This window comes from Rosa rugosa, chromosome 4, assembly GCF_958449725.1.
Source record: "Rosa rugosa chromosome 4, drRosRugo1.1, whole genome shotgun sequence".
Lineage (NCBI taxonomy): Eukaryota > Viridiplantae > Streptophyta > Magnoliopsida > Rosales > Rosaceae > Rosa > Rosa rugosa.
In genome coordinates this window covers 17,960,223-17,982,901 of record NC_084823.1, presented here as the reverse complement: position 1 = coordinate 17,982,901, position 22,679 = coordinate 17,960,223, and the positions used below count along the sequence as shown (strand labels likewise).

Sequence of the window (22,679 nt, the reverse complement as noted above, 5' to 3'; positions counted from 1 at the left end):
GTGAATATTAATTATTAAAGATCAACTGGCTCGAAAAAAGTGGTGGCTAGTCACACTCCCAGAAACGAAATTGTTATATGTCGGGATTCTTCAAGTGATCTACTAGCTATGTTTGTCGAATGAAATTCTGAGATCATTTGGAGGAGAAAAACAAAAGAAGCATGGTACATACTTCGCTAGTAATAACATTAGTGAGAAAAGCACAGATTATTGTATTTTATTTTATTTCTTTTTGTTTGGTTTCCACCATAAAACGGTCCCAATCACAATATGAAAGGATTCACTCTTGCAGCCACATACAATACATCAAACAGGGGAAACTATCAAATCCAGAGAAATTGCAACAAGAGATCCATGTCCGTAATTCATTATCCTTTATCAACTTTTAAGTACCGAAATAGGTCATGCTATCCAGATATTATGCACCATAGTTGGTGATCAAGTACTACGGTAACCAATAATCAACAAGGCCCTCTACAACTATAGTTGGCAACAATCTTGCTCAATCTAATCCCAGTCTACGCGCTAGAATATGAGCAGTAAGTAGGAACAATGAGGTGCAAAAGGGACCTAATCCGAAAACAAACAGGACGAATGTACAATATACCTTTTTGTGTGAAGTGGAAGCTTTCAGCAAACAGGTTACTACTCTGGGCAAATTTCAGCAAACACTGACAATCTCCTTCTTGTAGTAGGACCATAGAGAGAAGCAGTGATGTACTCATCTACATCTGCCTTTGATGGAGGTTTTTCAGTTGAAGAAGGCAAGACAACCTCAATGTCATCTTGGGGTGACCAGTCTCTGCAGCAGATAACAGTAATGGGGGTCTTGCTGATCCTATTCAGTTTTGGAGACAAGGCTGCTGCTGCTGCTGCTGCTGCTTCAGTAACAGCTGATGCCATGATCTGATAGACAAGGCGGGACTTCGGGCTGGGTGTGCATGATCCTGATCTAGGTGTAGACTTGCACAACTGTGCCCAGAGAAACAAAAATAGAAGAAAAAAATGGCAATTTCAGTAGTTGATTATGTCAAATTTGGCAGGCAGCTAACTACCGTTGTCTGATTGCTAACCTCAGATTTGTTCTTGCCAGGAAAACGAGTTGGACGCAAATTTTCTTTTCCAAGTACAAACTGCAAAAAAATAGGCAACGGTCAAGACAAATGCAAGAAAATCAAACTTTGGTCAAGTCCTCACCATTAATGAGCAATTTGCGCTATGAGTTCAACATATATAATTTCAACTAGCACTACTGAACAAATCATCTCAAGACACCAGTGAGATTTGGCAAAATATAAAGGATGCATAACCAATGTATTAAAACAAACACTCAGAAAACCATCCAAGGCACCATACCACCAACCTAGTTCTCACAGAAATGCGTGATCGAAATATTCAGCGGTAAAAAAGGCTCTGGAGATTTAGAGAGAGCATTATGTTTTGTAAAGAACCTTAACTACATAAATTGTTTTACAACTGCACTGACTACTTAAATGCAATCATACTAAATCATTAACTAACAATTACAATCTAACCCTCTGATGACTAATTAAAGTCAGTAGTCCAACTAGGATGATGCTCATGGACAGATGGAACATAAGCTGTTGTTGACTTTCAGTGAAAATAGGTAAACTGTCCTTAACTTCCTTATCAGTTCTAGCATCACTCAAGATACAACTTTTAAATTGAGCAACAACCAACAGCTCAGGGACAGATGGCACATAAGTAGAAATTACTTCTGCAGTAACAGCTTTCACTTTCTATTAGCTTTCACAATTTTAAAAGGCCAATTTGATCAATCCCAAGATCATATGATGATAAATGTAGAGAACCATTTTCTAGATCAAGCAACCTAATTCTACATAACAAATTATAGTTTTACAGTTTTCCTGCAACACTGATATATAACATGTAAATCACCCCAACTTGATAATTAGCTATGACCATTTTGATTGACAGTGACAGGAAGACTTACAGTACTGCCACATCTTAATGTGATACATTTAAAAAAAAAAGGGAACTAAATCTTTGTTCATAGTTTTATAACTCAGAAAGAAAACAGCAGTTCCAAATTAAAGTTTAAATGGACCACAGGATAATCAGTGTGCAACAAGAAACTAGCTGTACTTGATGTGGACAAGTCTCTTACTTCAACCTTTGTATTTTTCCACACTAATCTCAAACCTTACCATACCACCTACTTCTCACTAATGAATCTTTCTCATACATTTCACAAGTCAAAACAATCTTTTGGTGGACCGTCATTTAAGTAACCACAGCATTGTTAGAAATCCCAAAGAATAGTTAGTACAACAAGCTTTAGTCACGGCATATCCTAAGTAAAAGCTTAAGAAGCAGAGCAAAGAAACTACCAAAATAATTTGAAAGTAGAAGTCCAACAGAAACACCGCTTACCTATTAACTTACCCTCTTCTTCACTTGTAGACAAACAAGTGGTAAAAATTACATTGTTTCTCATAGATTATTCATTTGTAAGGTCAGAACAAGCTCTTAATGGACCATCCTTTTGACTAACCATACCATCATCTGAAATCTCAAGGAATTGTAAATGTTGCAATCTTGTTTACTTAAATGTTATGGCATTTAGAGGCAGCAAGTAACAACATATTTTTTTGGGTGAGGTTTTACTGACCATTGCATCTATTTGTACTTATCCTCTTCCTAACATGTTACTGAATGAGTGGCAAAAACTAAGATTGTTTCTCATACATATTTCACAAGTCACAAGAAGCTATTAATGGGATATCATCTAAAGTATTAAACTGACAACAGCAGCATCTGAAATCTCAAGGACTTGTTAACTTGCAAATTATGCTATTTAAGGCAGTAAGTAACAACATTTTCTGCTTTTGGACTACTGACTAATCAAGCTAACGATCCAGTTTGGTAAATTCTAAAGTTCTACGAGCAGTTACAAGCTTAAGTAGCAGAGTAAATCAAAGAACAGCAGCAAAATCTATTCACGCAACGACAGACATACAATGATGGCTGAATTTGAGCTCAAGATGCTTAACCGAATTTGGTTTAAGTGCAAGAACCCTAAACTAAAATGTATCCACATCAAACTAAAATGTATCCACATTGCATCTTGCAATCAGAAAATTCTAGCACCTAGTGTACCTAAACCATATGTTAGATTCCATCCAAAACAAAAGAACTCAAGTGAATAGAAAGGAAATTACTAATTTCTTCTCACAAATCGGTTGATGATGATGCCAATACAATACTTGGATCATTATTCATTGATAGCTAAACAGATAATTACTAAGAAAACAAAATTAGAATCGATGAACCAGTGAGAGAGTAAGAGATGAAGACCTGGCCTTTGTAGAGACTCTTCCCCGAAGAATCCGAAGAAGTAGATGAAGGCGAACCAGAACCACCCGACCTCGAACTCCTCTTTCCATCGGTGACCAAAACGCCGTCCATCACCAGAACCTCCTCCCTCGGCACCGTTCTCACCGGTGAAGACCTCGCCGCCGCCATCAGATTCTCCACCGGAGAGAGCGGGTGGCGCCGCTGCTTGAAGCCGTCGACCGGCGACTGAGAGCCTCGCAGGTACCTGAGGAGCGGCGAGTCGAGGTCCGCATTCTCGAAGCTTCCTCCTTTCATCAAGTGCTGCGGGCTCAATTTCGGAACTCTCGAGTTGCCGTGAAGGTTCTCCATCGCTGCACAAACACTCACACAGTCATGGATTGGAAATCAAATCCATGCCAATTTTCCCGCCAAAAAAGTCCCATTTTTCTTAGGGGAAAAGGAATTTTCAGATAAGATTAACGGAGATGATCAAAGTTGCTTCGGATTAGGGAGACGTACCAATTGCAGAAGACGGAATTAGGTTTCGGATGAAGAAGGTAGACGAAGGAACCTATGGAAGTAGCAATGGCGAAGAGGCTAAAGCGAAGGAAGCCTAGAAATGAGTCGCCGACTCTGCTCAGTGGCTCTCCATGCTCTGGTACTAGTATTTATAGTTCAATTCCAATTTTTCTATTAAATAATCTTTTTTTTTTTTCCTCTAAACGGTAGGTGTGACAACTTCTTAACGATGTAGCGATATATATATTAGGATTAAATTCAGTTTAGTCCCTCAAACTTTAGGCCAAACATCAGTTTGGTCTCTCATTTTTTTTTATAATCAAACTCATCCCTGATCTCTCAAATTGCATCAATCTAGTCCAAAATTTGAATTTGGCTCGAAAGATGACGTCATGTGCTGAGTTGGAGCCGACACTGGGACCTACTTTTCAAATTTTAGAAGGGCAAAATTGACATTTCATATTTAATCTAATTTCTATTTTTTTTCTAATTTTCTCTATTTTCTTCTCTCTCTCTCTCTCTCTCTCTCTCTCTCTCTCTCTCTCTCTCTCTCTCTCTCTCTCTCTCTCTCTCTCTCTCTCTCTCTCTCTCTCTCTCTCTCTCGGGTTCACACCTCACACGCTCCCACTGTCCACTAAAATTCTCCATCAAACTCCGGTCGACGGCGGCGCTTGCAGATGTTTCACCAAAGCTGGAACCGCACCGCCTGCAATGATGACGTTCGCTACGTCCTCTACCATCGAACATCTCGACTGGAGCTTCACCAGCAACACTCCCAAACCGAAATGGCTGGCCCCCAAATCTTCTCTCTACACCCAAAAACTCTTCTTTCTGGGCACATCCAAATCACAGGCCTCCCAAAACAATAGAGTTCCCAACAGATAACAAAACCAACAGAGCACGTCTCTGTGATTGTTTACCTGAGGATGGACCAGAGATCTGCGGCGACGATCAGAAGGGAAGCGATCGGAGGTCAGGGGTAGGGTACCCCACCTGCAGGCATAACCGCTACTGCTAGGGCTCGCTAGCCCGTCGGCCCCCAGCTCCGATTCGGTCCTCGCCTACAGAATACCACCACCTCCATCACACCCCAAACCCTCGATCGATTCCTTCACTTTGCAATCTGGTTGGGCTTCGGGTCGAAGTTTTCGTCGCCGGAGGTCGACTCGGAGGTCATGGAGAAACCAACCGGGGGTGATATTTGATGGAATTGGGTGAATGTGAGAAATTAGGGCTTTAATCGGGTTTGGGGAGATAGAGAGAAGGTTGTGCCGGCCTACGCCACCAATTCCGATCGAGGAGGAGGACGAGGAGCGAGACGGCGTGGTGTGGAGCTTCAGATCGAATGGAGGTGGAGGTGGTAGAAGGGGTTTTGTGGTCGTCGATCTAGAGAGGAAGAAGAGAGAGATCGAGAGAGAGAAGAAAATAGAGAAAATTAGAGAAAAAAAAATTAGAAATTAGATTAAATATGAAATGTCCATTTTGCCCTTCTAAAATCTGAAAAGTGGGTCCGAGTGTCGGCTCCAACTCAGCACTTGACGTCATCTTTCGAGCCAAATTCAAATTTTTGGACGAGATTGATGCAATTTGAGAGATCAGGGATGAGTTTGATTAAAAAAAAGATGAGGGACCAAACTGATGTTTGGCTTAAAGTTTGAGAGACTAAACTGAATTTAATCTTATATATTAAGTAAATTTACTTTGATACAGAAAAAAAAAGAAAAAAAAAAGAGTAGTTTGAAATTAGAATATCAATGAATGAAGTCAGTTTTACATGTGAATCAAACAAGTCTACTTAATGTAACGGACTACTGGTAGTTAGGGGTGGGCTCGCGAAGCTGAAAACCGAAAAAAAACGCACCAAAACCCGAACCGAGGCCGAAAAAAAAAACCGAACCAAAGTGCAAAAATCGAAATGAACCGAATATGTGCGGTTCGGTTTTCGGTTTCGACCCAGTAACAACCGAACCAAACTGAGAACCGAACTTACCTGATACAACATCGTTTTGGGGATCCCCGAACTTACCTTATACGGCGTCGTTTTGAACACACGAAGAAACCCTAATACCTAGCAGCCCGACCTCGTCCTTCACTCACTCATTCAGTCCTAAACTCCTAATACCTAACTCATTCCTAACCTAATCCCTTCGCCGATCGCCAATCTCGTCTAGCCCACTCAGCCCTTCAGTCATCACTGGCTCGCCGTCTCCCTCGGTAAGCACTAAGCAGATTGTTTTCTGTATGATTTTTGGAACACCCTCAATCCCTAATTGGTTTTCCTTTTGCTTTCGGTTTCAGTCCCTAACCTTTCGGTGTGAAACTGCCTCGGTAAGCAGATTGTTCATTCCTTTTAATTGGCTGAAGGTGGGTTTTGCTCAAGGTGTTGTTTTTGCTTGTTTATTTAGTTGTTGGATTTGAAAAGAGTGAAAAGAAGTTTGGGGTTTCTGAGATGAGATGTGTTCTGGAAGCACATATGGGCTGTCTTCGTTTTCCTTTTCTAGTTTTGATTTTGGTTAGTTTATGTGAAAGGTGTTAGCTTTCAGTTTTCCGTAATTGGTTTTCTCCTTCCTTCAGTCTTTGATCGCCCAGTCTCCTCAATCCGTAATTGTTTACCTTATAAATCATGTTTGTTTGAAGTTCAAGGTAGTGAATGTTTGTTCGAATTTGAAGCTTGAAGGTTTTTTGTAGTGAATGTTTTTTGGACGTACTGGCTATATAAGAGATCGATGATTATGTGACTGTGGATAGTTTAAAATTTTGATAATCTGCTGCTTTGGTTTGATTAGAGATGAGTCATATCACTCCTATGAAATTGAAGATTTTAGCTGTATTTTTGTGTACTGATGTTCTGTAGTGATGTTCTGCAATTTTTAGTTACTGATGTTCTGATTTTGCAGGTGAAAAAACGAAGCAAGCATTACAGGTCTTGATCACCACTGTCCGCCGCACGGTATGTAGTCTTTCTTAGTTGTCCTACTCTCCACCATAGCAAATATTTGCAGTATCAGAAAATTACATTTCTTATGTCAATTCGGTTGTGAATCATTGAATAATGGAGTAAAACTTGTTGTTAATAGATTGAATCATTGAATAATGGAGTAAGGCAGTAAGCTAAATAGCTAATAATAGGTTATACTAGACTATATATTACTGTTTTTATATGCAGTAAGCTAATTGAAATTGCAACTCATTGATTTTGAATAGGAGTGATCAGTAACAAACATTATGAGGAGGCAATCTAAATCTGCTGCTACTAGTTCCGGTGCTAATGTGAAATCAACTTCTTCATCTCAGGTACCAATTTTGTTTCTTTTAAGTGCTATGGGATTTGGATTTTCTGGAAATTTGATTTGGATTTGAGATAATCACATTACACATGTTTATGCTGTTTGGTATATATATCAAGATTGTTTGCACTTTGCAGTTTGATTTTCTGTTTTGTGCTATCATTATTGCAGTTTCTGTTTTGTGTTGTCATTATTGCAGTTTCTGTTTTGTGTTGTCATTATTGCAGTATGAGTTTTGCGCACCAAAACTGCAGTTTCTGTTCTTTCTCTCTTATTGCAGTTTTTGTATTTTGTTTATGTTTGCAGTTTCTGTTTTTTGTTACTTATTGCAGTTTTTGTTCTGTTTTGCAGATTAACACTAGTATCGGTGAATCTATAACACCAATACCTCCCCACGAAGGAACTTCTGCTGCAACTTCGGAAGTTCAAGGAACTCAAGGAAGTCAAGCAACCGAGCTTGAAGATGATGGAAGTGTGGAAAGCATCCTTGATGCGTTGAAACGGAAAGAAAGGTCAAATATTTGGAATCATTTTGAGAGGAATGTGGTGGATGGTAGAATTAAGGGTAAATGTAATTATTGTGGAAAAGATTACTATGCCGATCCTAGTAAGAATGGTACAACCTCCCTTCTAAATTATATGGAAAAGTGTCCAAAGTATCCCCCTAATATTAAGATGTTGAAAGCTAAAAGGCAAAAGATTTTCTTTTTAAAAAAACCAACTACTGAGTTGTGTAATGTAGAATCCACTCAAGAAGAGCTATCTATGTTATGTGTGGAGTACATTATATTAGATGAGCTACCATTTTCTCATGTGGAGGGAGTTTAGACGTTTTATGGGTAGAGCTTTTCCTTATTGGAGAATTTCTTCCCATAAGACAATAGCAAAGGATGTCCTTAAGCTTTATTTGGGGGAAAAGAAAAAATTGATGGATCAATTGAGTAGATATAGGTTGTCTCTTACAACCGATACTTGGACTTCTATTCAAAACATTAATTATATGGTCCTCACTGCACATTTCATTGATGATAATTGGGTGTTGCATAAGAGAATTTTATATTTGTGTGATTCCAAATCATAAGGGAGAGGCTATAGCTAGGCTATTGGAGGATTGCTTGTTGGAATGGGGTATAGAGAAGATTCTCACAATCACCGTTGATAATGCTTCATCAAATGATGTTGCATTGAAAGAGTTGAGTAAAAGGATAGGTGATTGGGGTGTCCCTAATGCACTTTTGCATCAAGGGAGGAATTTGCATATGAGGTGTGTGGCCCATATTCTTAACTTGATTGTCAATGATGGGTTGAGTGTGATGAAGATATTCATTGGTGTCATTCGCAATGCGGTGAGGTATGTTAGATCCTCCCCACAAAGGCTTGATTTTTTCAAGGAATGTGTTGAAAGGGTGAAACTAGAGTGCAAAAGGCTTGTGATTTTGGATGTCCCTACTAGGTGGAATTCCACATTCTTGATGTTGGAACGGGCTTTGAAGTTCCAAAAAACTTTTGATAGAATGGTGGATGAAGATGCAGGTAATTTTTGGGCATGGCTCCAAGGTGACAAGGGTGAAAAGCCAAAAGAAGGGCCACCTATGAGTGTTGATTGGCATTATGGGGAGCAATTTGTGGATTTCTTGAGACCATTTTATGAAATCACTTTGAAGGTATGTTGTTTTTACTCTCCTACTGTTCATAATACTTTTGGTGATTTACTCTCTATTTATGGTCTCTTGCAAGAACAAAAGAACTCATGTTTGTCTGAGATTGCATCACCCATGCAAGACAAGTTTCAAAGGTATTGGGGTAGCTTTGATAAGTTGAATCACTATCTATTCATTGCTATTGTTCTTGATCCACGTCATAAACTTGAGAAAGTTGTTGACTATTTTGAGATTCTAGATGATGGGGATATGGATGAAAATGTGGAAGCTAACACAAAGAGTGTGAAAGATCTCTTGTATGACCTTTACAAGGTGTATGAGAAAGAGGGAAGGGAGAGTGGTGTTAGTGAGGTTGGTGGTTCTCAAGTATCAAGTGGGGGAATATCTAGTTCAAGTAAGGGTCTAACGGAGTTAAAAATGAGATTGAAAGAGAAGAAGTAAAGGAGAAGAGCAACAAAAGCCGAGATCGTAAACAACGATGTGGATAGATATCTTGGAGATCCTATTGAAGGAGATGGTGAAGGTTTTGACTTGTTGAATAGGTGGAGGGTGAATGGAGTTTGTAAATATCCTATATTGGGCCGCATTGTAAAGGATATTCTAGCTATTCCGGTGTCAACCATAGCTTCAAAATCTTCCTTTAGCACGAGTGCGAGGATTATTGATCCATACCGTAGCTCCCTAAGTCCTAGAATGGTGGAGGCCTTGATATGTACATAAAATTGGCTTAGGAGTGAAAATGTGTATCTACATCATATGCCTACTATTGAGGAGATGGAGTTATGTGAAGAAGCGGAAAAAGGTAATTGTTTCTATTTTCTTAGTTAAAGTTTTTTGGGTTAATGAAGTTGTAATATTTATGTTATATATGATTGTATGTATTTCTTTTCTAATGTTGTTCTTTTTATTATTCTCTTATACTAATGTAGAGATGCTTAAGATGTCATGTGGAGCTGCAGTGGGGAGTAGTCGGAGCGGAATGTTACCTCCAAAGTCGAAGACTTCATCTTTCCGAGCTTGAGATCATGCCATTGCCCTCCTTCATATGTTGATGTTGGTTCATTCTTTTTGTGATGTTTAATATTTTAGTGAACTTATACATTTTTAATTTGTGAGGTTAGTATTGATGTAATGATGGACTTTTATAAACTTTGGACTCTATATTTTTTTACCATTTCATATGTTGATGCTAAAACTTGATGGACTATTGGACTATATCAATTGAATTATATGGACTACGGAGTATGGAATTATAGATTATTGTCTATTGAAGTACAAAGCATGCATTAGTAAACTTGTAAACTCATTGTTATAGATTATTATTATAGGTTTGAAGAAACAAAAACTTCTCAAGTTACAAAACCAAAGAAGTATATTTGGTAAAAATCTGTTTTCCAAAAAAATAAAAAAATAAAAAATAAATAAAACCGAAACTGGGCCGAACCGAACCGTTCAGGTCGGTTCGGTTTTCGGTGTTAACTTCTCAAAACATAAAAACCGAACCGAGCCCAAATTCTGTTTGGTTTTCGGTTTAGGCTCGAAACCGAACCCACCCCTACTGGTAGTAACTTATTTTCTTAAGGAATATATATATTAAGATTCATAGCAGTTTGCAAGCAGAATGGGAAAACTAGGGTTTGAATCTAGAGGTTCTCTACAACTTTCAATCATTTGTTATGGCTGAAGAGATGGCGACTCGCTAATCGACGACCATAGCACTAATTAGGAATGTTTGCTCCATCCCCGCACCCGCACCCCTATTTCCCCATCGGGCTTTTATTAAATGGAAAAGCCCCACCTCGTCCCTACAGGTTACACACTACAAAACATTTTGATCTGAGAATCCTGAAAACAAAAGTTTAGTTTTTCATTGTTTTCAACAAATTTTGAGCAACCTGGTCAAACCAGAAAGAGTCTCCCCAAAAAATATTCTTGGCCAGATGAGGGAAACATTTTGGCTTGTAAACCACGAAAATCGAAGTTTTATTTTTCGTCTTTTTCTTCACATTTTGAGTTTCCTGGTCAAACTAGGAAAAGTCAATGTTTGGATTTTTGTTGTTTTCTCAGTGAACCAACCTTGGGTTTTTGTTGTTTTCTCCCTGGACCTTCCTTGTCAAACTAGGAAAAGTCACCCTAAAAAAGATTCATGGCCAAATAAGGAGAACTCATCAAATGATGTAGTGATGATGTCATTATGACATAGAACACATAATGACATAAACAGTGATGCGAGTGCAAGATTTGATTCATAGTCATTTTTACATTATTTTTTTTATTTCTTCTGATTTTGACAATATTTTATTATGTTTTAAAAAAATTAAGATGTATAAATATTGTGAAAAATGAGGAAAAAGAAAATTGCGGCCCCACTAGAGTGGCTAGAATCCCCACAACCATTGCCGTAGGAACTGGGATTTTCTAAATCCCCAACCCTTGCCCTGGCATAATACACGTGGCATATGGCCGGGAACCCTCTTTATTTAGTCATCCCTAGCACTGATTGAGAACGTGGTTAATCAGCTCTATGAGAACTTAGACATTATCCAGGCAATTATCTTTGTCAACTCGAAGCAGAGTCTTTAAATTCTTGTTGATATGATGCGCAGCTGCAAGCATAGTATTTCTATCTTCCATAGTGACATGGAGCTAAAGAGTGGACAAGAATATGCTGGATTTTCTTTCAGAGAATTCTACAATTTTATCACTAATGAATTTCGACGGGGAATTGATTTGCAGAATGTTTCTCTACTCATAAACTATGGAATGCCCAATGCTTCGAAAGACTATCTACATCAGGTTCGTAGAATTAAGAGGTTTGGTAACAGAGGTTTGGCTATCAGTCTTGTTATTACCAGTGATTGATTATTGAAATTCAAAAACGTAGTGTCAACCTATATAAGCTCCCCGCTAATATAGACGGTTAAGTTTCATAATCTCATGATGCAATGATTACTGAAATTCAGTAACACATGGAACGTTTTGTTTTGTTTTTGTAAGTTCTATAGTGGGTAGATTTTGTTAGTCATGCATGTAGTGGATAACCTAGTTAGTTAATTCGAATTAAGAAATTTAAAACAAAAAAATTCGAGTTTCCTGAATTATTCTCAAAGATTCACAAAAATTTACATTTTTTTTTTAAGTCAACCAAATTATTCCTGAATTATATGTATTCCAGAATTTTTCAATCGAAAAAAGTAAAGTTTAAGACTAATTTTAAATTTTAAACTTCTATAATTAAAAGATTATACAATTGATAGTCATAAATATTTAATAAGTTGTTCATTACATTTTTCATTTATTAAATAACTTAGATGTGTTGGAGTTTTGTATATCCAAATGATAATATTTGGAAAACATTATGGCTCACCTGGATTTTTTCTTCAAATTATATGTTTTGAAAGTCTTATTAACTACATATAAGTACTAGAAATGACATATATTGATATTTGTATGTCCGTATTTTTCATTGCATTTCGTTTAAAACACATGGGTATCAAATTTTATAATTTTTCATTTCTGAATTTTATGACTGAAATTTTCAAAGTATTTTTCACTTAAAATTACCGAATCGTCACGTACATATTTTTGACGTTTAATTCCCATTCCGAATATTACTAACTATGGTGGGCAGGAATCTAAACTTACTATTTATGTAACTATATCAGTATTAGTATGTCTTAAAGGTTGCAGTTCTAGATTCTTGTGGTTCTAGTATGTACTGGATTTGGAGTATCCTGGGTCATTTGTGGTTTTATTCTAGTACAAAAAAACTACTACATATAGGTCAATAAATCTGATAAAATGATCTTATCATCAAATGTTGATGATCAAGAAGGTATTTGTAAATACTTTCAAAAGCAGTTTGAAGCTTATCTTCAGCCGTAAATAAAGGAGCATGCCGGCCGACTTGACCCCTAGTGCTCAGAAGTTGCTCAATGACTTGAAGAATGAAGACATATACTTATATTTGAGCCATAACTTTTATTTGAAAAGATTGGATTAGCGAATTAGATAAATGTGATGTAGGTTTTCTTTTTTGGTGTGAGAGCGTTGTTCTCAAGCAAAAGGTAGAAATTTCTAGGCTGGACTTCGCATTCGTAATTGTGTGCGAGAGCTCCAGTCGTGGTTCGCTCTTTGTGTACTCTTGATGATGTTAATCTTTCGACATTTCTGCAATAATTTAATGAGCTCGGTGATCATGCTCAAGTTGGATAATTTCTTTTCAATTGCTTAGACTTAGACAATGATATTCACTGTGATGGTAGAAGAAAGTTGATGCTTTACACATTTGGTGAAAATTTGGTATTTTACAATCTTTCAACAACCCTACTAGTAACAACCCTACAATCTTCCAACAACCCTACTAGTAACAAGATAAATAATAAACAGACCATCGTAGTGTATGAGCACAATTAACCAATAATTGGTAACTTTAATTATGAAGTGTGTGAGCACAGTTTCCTTTTGGTTCAAAGTCACGAAGTCACCCAAAGAAAAATGACAAATAATTAATCCACCAATTTGCAATAACTTACATTGCTATTTCGATGAACGCTAATTGATATGACCAAACAATTAGCCAAGTTACCAAGATGCACTAGTATCAAACAGATTGGTAAACTTAATTACAAAAAGACATAAAAGGGTTGAAGTTGGATCTCGAAGTAAGCTCAAACCAAGGCCGAACATGAGGTTTTCATATTTAAGGCGAATTTTAAAAGTTGGGCCCTCTAATTGTAGTAGGCATTCAAAATTTAAGAGATTAAGCCAAAGATATTCCAAATTAGAACTATAAAAATAAGCTAAGAGCATCTCCAACAAAGTAGCTAAAGCAAAGTTAAATATAGTAGCTATATTTAGCTAGGAATTTCAAATAGTTATATTTCTATCTCCTATTTTCTTTTCCTTTTATCCAGACGGTAATTTATGGCTTGATAAAACATTTTAAGTATTACTCAAGCAAAATTGTTAAACTTATAGCTATATTTCACTTTTTTAGTTATTTTGACCGAAAATATAGTTTACGTTATTGAAGATGCTCAAAACATGTTCTACACCAAAAGTATTAAAGAAATGGTTGACAAACATGAGAGATTTACTTTTCTTTGATCTTGCAGTAATTGTATTGTTGCATATAATGTATATATACTTTTCTTATCCTATAAATATAATAAATCTTATCCTAATTTAGATTGGGCTTTTATTTGATATGTGTGTGTGTATCTTATTTTATATAGTACGCAAACAAGTGAGTCAGGGATATATCTATGTGAAATTGTGAATGGCTGACCCAATTCAAAATTCTTTCAGTCAGATACTCAATATAGAAGAAAGACTTAAATTAGTCTTCCTAAACCCTAAATATGCACTTTGACTACATCTCTATTAAATAAGGTTGAAGTGACATAAAAGGGTTGAAGTTGGATCTCGAAGTAAGCTCAAACCAGGGCCGAACATGAGGTTTTCATACTTAAGGCGAATTTTAAAAGTTGGGCCCTCTAATTGTAGTAGGCATTCAATTTTTTTTTTTATAAGAATCTTCCGGAAATATATTTATGAACTCAAAATCAAATTATAGAGTAGCAAACAAAATGTAATATCAAAATATTTATATTCAAATAATAAGGCCGAAGATGTTCCAAACCAAAATTTAAGAGATTAAGCCAAAGATATTCCAAATTAGAACTATAAAAATAAGCTAAGAACATCTCCAACAAAGTAGCTAAAGCAAAGTTAAATATAGTAGCTATATTTAGCTAGGAATTTCAAATAGTTATATTTCTATCTCCTATTTCTTTTCCTTTTATCTAGACGGTAATTTATGGCTTGATAAAGCATTTTAAGTATTACTCAAGCAAAATTGTTAAACTTATAGCTATATTTCACTTTTTTAGTTATTTTGACCTAAAATATAGTTTATGTTATTGAAGATGCTCAAAACATGTTCTACACCAAAAGTATTAAAGAAATGGTTGACAAACATGAGAGATTTACTTTTCTTGGATCTTGCAGTAATTGTATTGTTGCATATAATGTATATGTACTTTTCTTATCCTATAAATATAATAAATCTTATCCTAATTTAGATTGGGCTTTTATTTGATATGTGTGTGTGTATCTTATCTTATATAGTACGCAAACAAGGGAGTCAGGGACATATCTATGTGAAATTGTGAATGGCTGACCCAATTCAAAATTCTTTCAGTCAGATACTCAATATAGAAGAAAGACTTAAATTAGTCTTCCTAAACCCTAAATATGCACTTTGACTACATCTCTATTAAATAAGGTTGTGTGTGTAAAAAAAAGATATAGAAAAGTGTATATATATTAAATGATGATGATTAGGCTTTCATTTAATATTATATATATATATACTATTATTAAGAGAAGATGGTTTGTTAGCCAAAATCAAAAATTTTGACAGAAATGACCCTAGAAGATTAAAAAACTTTGAAAATTAATTAAATCACAAGGACAATGATGACATTTACAAAATGTATTTTTATTTTTTCTCTCCCACTATATTTTCTCTGCAATAACTGTTTTTTTTTTTATATTCCGAAAAATAAAAAATAATAAAAAATAAAAAACTTGCACATGTAGAGCATGTGTGTGGAGAAAGGCTAGTATTAATTATAACAGCCACTTAGGCAGAAATTAAATAATTTTTTAATAACCATAAGTACCATGCACATACATCGATCAACTGCATTAGACTATTTATTTGCGCACACACACACATCTAACTAGAACAATCCACTATCACGCTATATGTCACTAAAATGGGCGAAGACACTGTGTGCTTCCCATCATTCCAACTCAGCCTCTCAAACTCCACACCATTTTTGAGCACTAGATCAGCGAAGAACTCCCTGTCAATTGTATTTGCACCTATATATGGTGGTGATCCACGGTGCAACGTTCATGACTACTCCTCACGTGGGCCAGTATTGCTTGCAGCGGCTAAACAAACAATGTTTTTCCCTGTTGCGGCAAATGTTGCAATGGCAATTGGGTCCTTATCATAAGGCAGAAGAATCATTCTACCTGGTGACATAGAGATGACATAAACCCCAACTAGTAAGGCTTGTCCAATTCCAGCTAGTATGTTTGATGGGTAACATCTTGGTTTTGCGCACACCTTGTAGACTGCAAGTCTGGCTTTGGGAGCTATTCCGGATGAGATTCCTTTGGCAAAATCAAGGAATGATGCATCTGCGACATGTCGTCCGACAATGGTCAAAGCAGTGTGTGTTTCATGGTTGACATCATCTCTTGTGGAGGTTATATTATTGCCCTCGCGACCAAAGAATCTTGCTCCGATAACCTTATGGTGGCAAAAGGAATTAGGATTCTCGGAAGCTTCAGGGAGGCAACTGCCTTTCCAATGTAAATCTTATCCTAATATTTAGAACTCTTGAGATGTTCTACTTCAAAAGTATACATAATACTAAAGAACCATGCCACATGAAGCAGATGAGATTAACTTTTAAGGGTGCATGCATGAATATGGAGATCGAAAAATTAGATTGGACACTGAACTAAAGCACATTAAATTGAGAATGGAAAGTCCTAATGAGTCCTGACCATTCTTAACAAAATTAAGCGCAAATGGAATGTGCATTTTACTTAGTCAAATGTTTATACACATCATCTTAAAAAGTTTTGTCTGTTATTACTTTGGAAATAGTAAGTAGAACCTTAGGTCATCTGACTCATCTCTACCTCGTAATTCTAATATAGACCTTGCTATTGTTCATTGAGCTAAATGTTCATCTCAAAACTATTCATTGAGATTATCCATCTAGCTCTAACCATTCATGTAATAACTAGTTATATATATATATATATATATATATATATATATATATATATATATATATATATATATATATATATCAAGAGATGACGTCCTTAAACTCTTAAAATGAGGATGTTTTTATTTTTAGGATGTATTTTGATAATCACAACCACTCATTGTTTAGTAATCTACACACATATGTATCTACAAAAAATTAGTCAAATTGGAAAACTTTTAACCATTTGATTAGCACAATGTTCATTTTAGTTTTATCTAACGGATTACATTTGCTTACAAAATTTTGAATGACCAAATGATTATGGATTTGGTTGATTTTTTGTGGACATCATTCTTGCATAGGAATTTAAAAGATCAACGGTTGAGATCTTTGAACTAGGTCACATACTTGTGTAAAGTTACAAAAATCCTTAAATTCTTATAGTAGGTCTTCTCTAGAACGGGCCTATATATATATATATATATATAACCGCCTAATATGGTATAAAATATATATGATATATAATACTATATATATATATATATATATATATATATATATATATATATATATATATAAAACAACAACGATTGGGCTTTCATTTAATATGTGTGTCTGTGTGTACGACATCCTAAAAAGGGGAAAAAATTATTGGGCCTGAGGCAGCAGTCTCCTAATAGCCTTGCCTCATGTTCGGGCGTGGCTCCAACAGTCATGTCACGCCCCGAATTTTGAATACAGAAATTCAAATCCGAAACGCAAAACATAACAAGCACAAGAAAACACATAAAAAATTCTTCATTTAAATTAAGCAATAAAACAAACCGAACTCACCAACATCAAATACAGACTTGTTCTTTAGAGTCACATATTAATGTACAAAGAGTTTACAAATTAAACTGATCGACAATTCAATAAGTAAACACACTCACTACACAGCAGAAGAATAAAACTAATGTACACTTCAACGTCCAAGCTACAACAGCAACCAACCCTCAGCTTCGATGACTGTTACTCCGACCTGCACAATAAACCCTACACCGTGGAATAGTGCACCGGGTTGAAACGACAAACCCGGTAAGCTTTGGCAAGCTCGTGTGAGTAAACTTAAATAACCACAAAAATGTCTTTCCAACTCAAGAACAATAAATCAACACAATGATTAATTCTAACAACAAATCCTTTTCTTTTTGTTTTTAAGGAACACACATGTCACACCCGTGACAAATCAAATCATACTAAGTGAAAACCGGTAATCCTTGCATAGAATTTTAGTTCAGGAAATCACCAAAAGTATACAACCAAATCCATAGTAATCCCTGCGTATAGTTTAGTTCAGGAGATTACACTTAAAATCGACAATTAGAATGAAAAGGACAATCGATAAAGAAGTCAAAACAACTCACACTAAAGTCGATGATCACCCATCAACTCCAAATAAATCATCTCACAACATGACTCATTTTCAAAACTCGACGTTCTTATCCCTTAAGTTAACATACAACACTAAAGTGATAAAAAAATCATATTATCTCGACTCACCCATAATATGAAAATCAAGTCCCTCTTGGACAATAAAAGAAAGAACCCACCCGAACTCTCTTTTAAAAACACGTGTACTCATGGGCCTCAAGTAACCTAACGCGTCACTCCCATGTAGTACAATGGCAGACAGACTAGAGCTCTAACTAATCGTAACCACTAACCCGGCCAAAGGTGTGGTTCCCGATATAATTGCCTCAGTCACCACTATGACACCAAATCCGTAGATCCGAAAATATTTATAAAGTCCCACACAACTCAACACATCACACTCAACACAAGATACTCTTTAACACAATCACATCAATCAATCACATGATATATTGCATTCCCGAAAAGAGTAAATGCACAATTAATAATGCGAATAATTCCCAAATCATATGCATATCACAATGTCACGCCATCAACATATATATTTGTCACGCCCCGAATTTTGAATAATAAATTCAAATCCGAAACATGAATAATTACAATTACAAAATCCAAATCTCGAAACTTCGAGTTCATTATTACAATTCACTCTCACAAGCAATATTGTAAAGCTCAAATGAGCATAACACACCTCACAACGTACAATTGCTGTAAAACTCTAACAATTGCTCTAACCGCACGATCACCGTCCTGGTTCTCCTGTCCTGTAGGATTACCCGCTACACAATTTGAATAGTGTACCGGGAGTTGTAACAACACAAAACCCGGTAAGCTTTTTACAGCCAGTATGAGTAAACAAGAAGAACTGTTGATTTAATAAAATACATTTCCTTTAACTCAAGTATAGAAATGTAGAAACATCACAATTACAATGATCACCACAAAACCACTTCACTTTCTCACTCTCATATATATATAAATATATATATATATATATAAATATTATACACTTATGAGTCACTCCCCGTTACCCTCATAAGGTCACTCAACATTTGGCAGACAGACTAGAGCTCTAACTGATCGTTTCCACCTACCCGGCGCGAGGGCGTGGTTCACGATTTAATGCTATTAGTTTCCACCTACCCGGTACAAGGGCGTGGTGCACTAATAGATGTCATGGTCACCCCCGTGACCTATTGATCTCCACAGATCAATATATCTCAACAAATCAACAATTTATTGTTTCTCAACAATAAATTTAATACCTCTCACAATATTGTTGCTTTTCAACAATAAACTCAACACAACCATAACAGTACATAATATCTCACAATTTCAACAATACATATTATTTCACATAAATAATATATATATAGATAGACATTCACACAGGAATGCCCATTAATACCAACTATAGCTCACACAATGACGACAAAAAATAAATTAATTAAAAGTACTCGGTTCGTAATATGAACCACGTGAGGTTTACTCACCTCGATAATCCCGCTGCGTCTTCAATTCCGCTCAAAATACGATCCACAATCGTCCACTAACTCAAACCGTCAATCACCTAGTCAGATACGATCTTAACTTAGCAATCATTCATAAACCACACATATACGGAAATCCAACGGTCGGATTCTAATTTAATGATGATCCAACGGCCAGATCGAATTTATATGATGATCCAACGGTCGGATCCTCACGGATCGCCCTTAGGATCATCCTCCAAAATTATCACGAAGATCCAATGGTCAGATCTTCTTGAATCACTCTAACAAACATCTCCTCAAAATTATACGAAAATCCGACGGTTAGATTCTCACGAATCGCCTTCCGAATCACTATTTCACAATTATACGAAGATCCAACGGTCGGATCTTCGCCCATGACCACACAAAGCCACTGGGACAGTCATAAGATCAACATAACAAAACTACAAGTCCATCGGACGGTCTGATCTTCACAGATCACAAATCGAACGATCGAAATCGATCGAAACTTAAAAATTCATAACTTAATCATACGATATCCAAAAATTATGAATTATATATGCAAACGATCGTATCGACACGTAGAACACAAAAATGGACAGAAACTGTCCTTGGGGTGGCCGGAGGTCGCCGGAAACCACCATCACAGTGGCGGCACCGCCACCCATCCAAAGTCAAAATTAGACAAAACTCCCAACACGAAAGTTCTTCATCTTAACTCGAATTGAAACTTTCATAACTACACCAAAGTCAGATTATAAGCCAAAAAGTAGAATTTTACCTTATAAGGTTTGAAACCCGAAGAACCCTAGTTTTGAATTCGTTCCAATTCGATCTCCACAGATGAAATCGATGCAATCCACCTTAGGGGAAATGATCTACATCCTCAGAAGTGCAGAATCCTTTCAAGAATCACGGCAAAAGGTGGCCGGAGGAGGGAGAACGACGGTGGGGAAAGGAGGTGATTTCCAGCTCGACTGCACCGTGTTCTTCGACTTGTAGCGGCTACCACGTTGGTTATTTCCCCTCGATGTCTTCTACAAAGTTGTAATATAGCTCAGGCCCAGCAAAATCCCTTTTGGAATCAACTCGATTCGAGGTTGGATGAGAGAGATATCGGCCGGTGAAGGAAGAGCAGCATCGGGCGAATTCCAGCTCGAGCTGTGCAGCTTCTCGGCCTCCTAGCACCTTCCATGGTTCTTTTCTCACTTTGATGTCTTCTAGGAAGTTTTAACTGACTTCAAGGCGAATGAAAATACTTTTGAAATCAAGTCGATCGGAGGTCTGTGGAGGGAGATATGGCCGGTGGAAGAGAGAGGAACAAATCTGGGCTCGGGAGAGAATTGGGGAGAAAATATAGGTTTCTGAAATTTCTGTCCTCCAATGCAATTTCCGGAATTTTTTTTTGTATTTATAGAATTTTCCCGATTTTCAATCGCTTATAACTTTCTCATACGAACTCCGATTTTCGCATTCCATATGTCCACGAACTCGTATCGACGCGCTCTACAACTTTCATGAATGAAGTTTTCCCAAATTCCCAATGTATAAAAAGTCACTTTTTGAGACCTCCTAAATAACGTTCGTTTTCGAAAATTAATCGTTCGAACTAATTCCATAACTTCTCCAAGCCTCGTACTCGCTCCCACTATCGTGAAATCATTTCTAAAAATCCACGGAAATTAATTTGGATTTTTCGGGGTATTACAATCTACCCTCCTTAAAGAAATTTCGTCCCGAAATTTGAGCGTAAGTCAATTCCTCTCGATTAAGGTTGACCTAACCATAGAATCTCCATCTTTTCCAAATCTGTAGTAATCTACAGAGCCTCAGCTCTTTGTATAAAAATACATTCCTATGGCCACTAAATCCTTTCATCACAAACGTAAACTCACACAACAACTGCTCAACAACACTCCACATCACATACACAAAATCGTCACATGGATCATCTCATAGATCCTCACATAGATCATCACATAGATCTTCACTTAGATCATCACTCTGTACTGGCATACAAGCACAGTAAACACTCCCACAAAGTGTTTCGCTACTCAATTAGCATCACGGTAAATCTCTATAGTAAAACTCAAGCATGCACCATTCTTCACAACAATAGTGATGCATCACTCAAAACAAATCATCCCCAAAAGCACGCCAATAAAATATGTCACCCAGTGACGATGACTTGGGCTTGCTCAATCCTTGGGCTAAGCATTAGGGCTGGCCAATTGGGCCGAAGAAATCGGACCATCCACATTTCGAACCGGCCCGAACCAAATTGGGTTTAACATTTGGGCCTACCATTCGGGCCGAACAATTGGGCTTACCATTTGGGCCTACCAATCGGGCCGAACAATTGGGCTCACTATTTGGGCTTACTATTTGGGCCTACCAATCGGCCCACCAACTTCCAGCTCGGCTACGGTATGAAATTGTACATACCGTATATACGTATGCATACCATACAGACCGTATATACGTATGCATAACGTACAACTGTATATACGTATGCATACCGTACAGACCGTATATACGTATGTATACCGTACATACCGTATATACGTCCGTATATCAAGCATATACGAGATCCAAAAATATTTGTAAGAGGTAAGGTTCGAACTCCCGACCCTCGAACACGAAGGTTTTGCTCCCAACCACTGAAGCAAGAGCTGCCTTCATTAATATATGCTCACGTGTTAAATTTATTATGTCATAAGCGACATAAATAAAATAACGGGGGAGGCAAGGTTCGAAACCTTAACCTGCTGCACGAAACCTTTGTCCCCAACCACTGGAGCACAAGCTGTGCTTAATATAATGTGTACAAATGTTATACTTATTATGTCATAAGCGAACATAATAAAAATAAACGAGAGGCAAGGTTCGAACCTCTGACCTCTTGTACAAGAGCCTTGCTCTTCAACCACTAGAGCACCAGCTGCTCTCGTTACTATCCATGCAACTTCTTTTATTTATTCTATCATAAGCGATAGAATAACAACAAACTGTCGGTACACTCCACGTGCCACGACACGTCTCTTCCGTGATTTACGGAAAGCAAATCACTTTCGGCTAAAGCTGTCTGCCACAGCGTCTCGAGGTTCGGCCTGTCCCCTTACACGCTCAACACGCGCCAACAGCTTTTCCGGGTTTCGGGGCGACTTTAATCCAACGCGTGGATTC

General features: G+C 37.0%; 2 protein-coding genes across 4 annotated transcripts; one reads left to right on the top strand and one right to left on the bottom strand.

Moving 5' to 3' along the window:
- Nucleotides 1–249: 249 nt before the first annotated feature.
- LOC133746194 (uncharacterized) lies at nt 250–3,975 on the bottom strand. Its single transcript, XM_062174357.1, has 4 exons — nt 3,838–3,975; nt 3,340–3,689; nt 1,074–1,133; nt 250–972 (listed from the first exon to the last, which is right to left on the bottom strand). The coding sequence occupies exons 2-4, from the start codon at nt 3,685–3,687 to the stop codon at nt 646–648; spliced, it is 735 nt and encodes a 244-aa protein (XP_062030341.1). The 5' UTR covers nt 3,688–3,689; nt 3,838–3,975; the 3' UTR covers nt 250–645.
- Nucleotides 3,976–5,884: 1,909 nt separating this feature from the next.
- LOC133706634 (zinc finger BED domain-containing protein RICESLEEPER 2-like) lies at nt 5,885–10,040 on the top strand. 3 transcript variants are annotated; one of them, XM_062132172.1, is made up of 6 exons: nt 5,885–6,051; nt 6,136–6,165; nt 6,735–6,787; nt 7,042–7,131; nt 7,476–9,587; nt 9,715–10,040. In XM_062132172.1, the coding sequence occupies exon 5, from the start codon at nt 8,150–8,152 to the stop codon at nt 9,224–9,226; it is 1,077 nt and encodes a 358-aa protein (XP_061988156.1). In that variant the 5' UTR covers nt 5,885–6,051; nt 6,136–6,165; nt 6,735–6,787; nt 7,042–7,131; nt 7,476–8,149; the 3' UTR covers nt 9,227–9,587; nt 9,715–10,040. The 3 variants fall into 3 exon arrangements, with proteins under 3 accessions (XP_061988156.1, XP_061988157.1, XP_061988158.1); XM_062132173.1 differs by having other exon boundaries at nt 6,136–6,201; XM_062132174.1 differs by lacking the exon at nt 6,136–6,165.
- Nucleotides 10,041–22,679: the final 12,639 nt, after the last annotated feature.

Bases quoted from the DNA above. Each gene is read 5' to 3' on its own strand.
- LOC133746194 (XM_062174357.1), bottom strand. From the start codon at position 3,687: ATGGAGAACCTTCACGGCAACTCGAGAGTTCCGAAATTGAGCCCGCAG. The intron at 1,134-3,339 runs GTCTTCATCTCT...ATTTTTTTGCAG, and splicing joins AGAGTCTCTACAAAGGCCAG to TTTGTACTTGGAAAAGAAAA. The intron at 973-1,073 runs GTTAGCAATCAG...CTCTGGGCACAG, and splicing joins CTGGCAAGAACAAATCTGAG to TTGTGCAAGTCTACACCTAG.
- LOC133706634 (XM_062132174.1), top strand. From the start codon at position 8,150: ATGATAATTGGGTGTTGCATAAGAGAATTTTATATTTGTGTGATTCCA.